The sequence below is a fragment of the Silene latifolia genome, chromosome Y (assembly GCF_048544455.1).
Source record: "Silene latifolia isolate original U9 population chromosome Y, ASM4854445v1, whole genome shotgun sequence".
NCBI lineage: Eukaryota > Viridiplantae > Streptophyta > Magnoliopsida > Caryophyllales > Caryophyllaceae > Silene > Silene latifolia.
Window position 1 is genome coordinate 391,801,455 of NC_133538.1, and position 4,584 is coordinate 391,806,038.

Consider the following 4,584-nt stretch of genomic DNA (forward strand, 5'->3'; position numbering starts at 1 on the left):
GTGTGCTTGGCTAGGAGCAGTCTTAGGATGAGTGACCTGCTGGGAAGGCTCTCGGGATGCGCATGAGTGAGGACAAAATGCGCTATAAAGAACCCGTGTTGATCTGTGGGTCATGTACACAGCCTGACAAGCTACCGTGAGTGACCGCTCCCGACCCTAGGTTTGGGTCAGGGTGTTACAAGTAGGTGATCGTAGATCGTCTGACAAAGTTCACTTTCTTTTATGGTTATCCATGCCAAAGAACTCCACAGTTAAGCGTGCTTGGCTGGGAGTAGTTTTAGGATGGGTGACCTCGTGGGAAGGTTTCCGGGATGCACATGAGTGAGGATAAAATGCACTATAAAGGACCCGTGTTGATCCGTGGGCCATGCACACAGCCTGGTGAGCTATCATAAGTAACCGCTCCTGACCCGGTTTGGGCCGGGGTGTTACAAGTGGCCTAAACTGGGTCGGGGTGTTACATGGTTGAGTGTGGATTTGTGGAGGTAGGGGAAGGGAAAACACATTTAATTGGCAACCATGGTTCGTTTAGAAAATAGTTTTAAAAAATAGCTAATTTGGTAAATAGTTTTGTTAGAATGGTTAGTCCATTTTCTTTCTCTCCATTTCCTCTCACAAACCCATTTAATAATATTATCCTCTCCATACTCTATTAACTCTTTATTTCTATGCATAAATCGTGAACCGTTCAATGTTAATAGAATCCAATCTCGTTCGTTGATAGGAAATGGACTCTCCAATTTTTTTTAGGAAATGAAGAGAATTTTGATTCGAAGCATATGAAGAGCACGAGACTGAAAAGAAAGATGAAGGCTTAATTAACATTTATCAATAATGGGTCCATGTTGTACTTTAACCGAAAATAAGAGGTCGAAAACAGGCCAAGTTTAGTTGAGATAAGAGGGTAAAAGTTTGGTAAAAGTTAGATTTGTAAGTTAAATGGAGCTGGGATTAATTTGAGAATACCAGCTATAAGTATTATTGCTGTTAATCTTCCTTCAGAAAAAAGGGTGCGGAGGTTTTGGGACGGGTTTAGTTGCGAGTTGCGACACAGCAAGAAACACAGGAAGCAGGGAAAGAAAAGCTTGATGAGCAACAGCAGCAGCAGCGAGGAAGACGGTAACAAAGAATGGAAGGCCGCCATTAACGATATCGCCTCTTCTACTCCGGGACCCACTTCCAAACCCGGCCCAACCCCCTCTGATGACAACGATGACTCCCACTTTCTTCAACCCCAGCCCATTAAACACTACCAAATCAAGGTCCCTTCTTTCTCTTTCATTCATTTTATTCTATCCATATGTATTTCAATTTTACATCCGACTCCCCTTACCCCGCGATTTACGGGAGTTCCCGAGACCAGTGGTAGAGCTAGGATTTGAACCCAGTGGGTGCAAAAAATTTCAGCAGGGTAATGTTGTTGTTGTTGTTGATGTCCTGAATCTACAATTTTTCTAATCATTGACGAATTGACGTATCATGGTAAACATAAACTATTGACCGGGAGAGAGAATAGTAATAGTTGGAGTATTTCCAACAGATTGCGTTTTCTATAATGACATGTAGTTTTAATTGTTATTTAGGGCGAATTTGTAAAAATGCAGCCAACTGGCTTGGATGGAACTTGGTTGATACTTTGATAGTTGAAGAATTGAGGGTTTTTGTTCGGCTTGTAGTTGGTGGGGATTCAGTTGGAGATTTGGGTCACTAGTATCAGACCTGGTATACTGATTCCCCATTATTATGCGCTTAAAACAATTGCCCGCTCTCTGTGTAGAAGAAAGGAATTTAGGGATTTAACATGGAATATATGATACAAATTCTAGATATTTTTTCTTAAGTTAAATTGTGTCTTTAAATATGTAGCGTTGTTTTGTTTCGACTGCCCCTCACTAGGTGCAGGTGCTGTTTTGATGGTAACTGACAGGCGCAAAAGGTGTTGGATGACATGTTGGAAAAGTCATTGTTTTTGGTAAAAGACTCGAACCATGTGAATAATAATGTCATTGAAGATGATCAAGTTGGCAATGAAGTCGGGGTTCGTTTATTCAAGCAAGCTCCTGTTGGTATAGTGTTTGATCATCAAGGTATACCTATGATTTTCTTGAGCTTTATCCGTTCAGTAGGCTTAATTTTGAATATGATTGTTTTGTTTGAATAACATCGTTTTTGCTTGCAGTTGAACTCATGGGACCCACAAAAAAACCGAGAATCCTTCCTGGAGAAGAGGTTGATGAAAAATCAAAGAAGGTTTACTCTTGCTCTAGTACCCTTTCCTTTGAAGATTTTTCTTGTGATGCATGCACTAAAGCAGTTTGGGGGGAACAGAAATTTCAATCAAAGAGGAAATGTATTTTGATGTTGGGGGGCCAACGAGGAAAAAAAAAAATGAAGACAATCTTTGTTTTTAACCATAAATTGCCATGAGAAAATATGGACTATTGCCGCTTAACTAAGAGTATCTATATGCAATTTAAGGCAAACTTTTTGAAGTATTACCGCTCCCTTCTTCCGCCTCATGATATGAGTGACTACTGATTATCCGCCTTTTCCATCTACATGGCTGCAGTTCAAAAGAAAACTAAGATGTGTTGCAGTTGAGGGGACAGATATCTTAGCTGTTGCAGAACAGGCACGTCAAAAGGCTAAAGCTAGATCGGAAGCCAAAGAAGCGGCTGCTAAAGAAGCTGCTAAGAGAGAGGAAGAAAGGGTAGCCGAATTAAAGAAAATCAGAGGGGAAAGATGGCTCCCATCCATGGCTAAAGAAATGCAGTTGCAACGTCAAGACCGTAAAGTTTAGATACCAGACCTTCTGGTGTTCCTGTAACATCTTCCCTTCTCCCAAATTTCTTTTGCTCTAATTTTTCGTTTTTAGGCTTGCAATGAGGTTCATAACCAAATTTTGTGCGTTCCTCTTTATGTTCGTCATGTTTTAAGGTGTTTGCATCAATTGTTTACAAATTGGGCGATGCTGTGAGCTTAGCTTCAAAAGACTCATATTTTGGTAGTCTCTGTAATTGACAACATTTCAGGTTCTTCATGAATACGATTATTTTGATTAGTTTAGTCAGTTGTTAACCTTCTAATTACTGTGACCTTTTTCCAGAGAATTAAGCTAGAATTATGGAGCAAAAGAGTTGAATTACTGTCTTTACATAGTATGGTGCTTTACGCCTTTACATACCTATTCATAGCAGCTTTGTAACTTTAAACTCTATACTAACAATTAACTAACCCCCGAAAAGGCTACGGTTATCCTCGGTGTATAAAATCTTCTATACACTGCGAGTAATATCATGACATATGGCAATGGTGAGGCATGAAATAGAATCTTTTGCTTTGTTATATTTGGGAAGCCAAATTTTAGAAAATCAAATTTTAAATTTTCTTTCTCATATTATTGTTAGTATTTTTTTTATACCATATTTTTTTTAATTTTTCTGATTTGGGAAGATAATATTCTCACTTTTTCCTCTTTAACGTTATCAATACACTATACACTCGACGTTATTAGTTGTATGTAATCAAATGAAATCGATTCATTGACGCTATTATCCGTTTAAAAGAATTAACGTATGAATGAATGTTCAAATTTTTTTTAACCAAAGTAAACTTTATGACTTTATTGATAACGGTTTTTCTAACCTATACCCACTAGGCATAAAATAAGAAACCAAAATAGAAAAGAATTAAATGCTATTTTTATGGGAAATGGCTATGATAATAAATTGTTGGTGTAGAAAATTTAGAAGATATGGTCATATGGACAAAGATTTTGTTAGTTATAATATTATTTTTAATTATGGTAAATATATAATAATAATTATTAAACAAATAACAAAACTAATAAACTTCTAAAACTTTCCTTCTAGGGTAGAAAATTGTCCATGCAAATATCTCCCAAATTCCTTCCATGATTAATAATATGTTCACTTCACATGTCGAAATTTGATTGGTGGTGTATAGAATCTTCTATACACCAAGTGTAACCGTAGCACCTTCCGTGTAACACCCGTGAAAATTCACGGGATTGATTTAACTTTTAAAAATTAAATTTATTTAGTTTATTTGTGAAATAATTGTTACATGATGTATTTTGATCACTATAAAATATGTTGCTCAAAATTCATGGGTTGTTTCAAAGTTTCAGAAATTAAATTAAATTTAGGAAAAATGACAAAATACTACCTATTAAAGTTCGGTTTTTTTATTTTACTACATATTATGTTCAAAAGTACGAACTACTACCTATTAAACTGCAAATAACCTCAGACTACTACCTAATTGACGGAAAACACAATTAATTCGTCCAATCTCAGGTAAGATTTGCTTTCTTTCAATTTTTCTTTTCTTTACTTATCCTTTATACCCATATTACCCTTCTCCAATTCACCATAATCATTCAATACACAACTCTTCCTCCATTATCAGCTTCTTCTTCTTCAATCCATTTCTTCTCTCTTCCATTAAAGGTAAGTTTTCTCTCTCTTAAACTTTATACTTGTTTCCATTAATTAGTCTCCCTCTTCTCTGCCATTATTCTGCTCCGTTCTCAACAATTAATCGGTTACTTTTTTTTTTCTG

General features: G+C 36.6%; 1 protein-coding gene across 1 annotated transcript; it reads left to right on the plus strand.

Moving 5' to 3' along the window:
- Positions 1-816: 816 nt before the first annotated feature.
- LOC141629966 (uncharacterized) lies at positions 817-3,066 on the plus strand. The gene is made up of 4 exons (XM_074442875.1): positions 817-1,262; positions 1,928-2,087; positions 2,180-2,250; positions 2,570-3,066. Exons 1-4 carry the CDS (start codon positions 1,089-1,091, stop codon positions 2,798-2,800), a joined length of 636 nt encoding a protein of 211 aa, XP_074298976.1. The 5' UTR covers positions 817-1,088; the 3' UTR covers positions 2,801-3,066.
- The last annotated feature ends 1,518 nt before the right edge of the window (positions 3,067-4,584 follow it).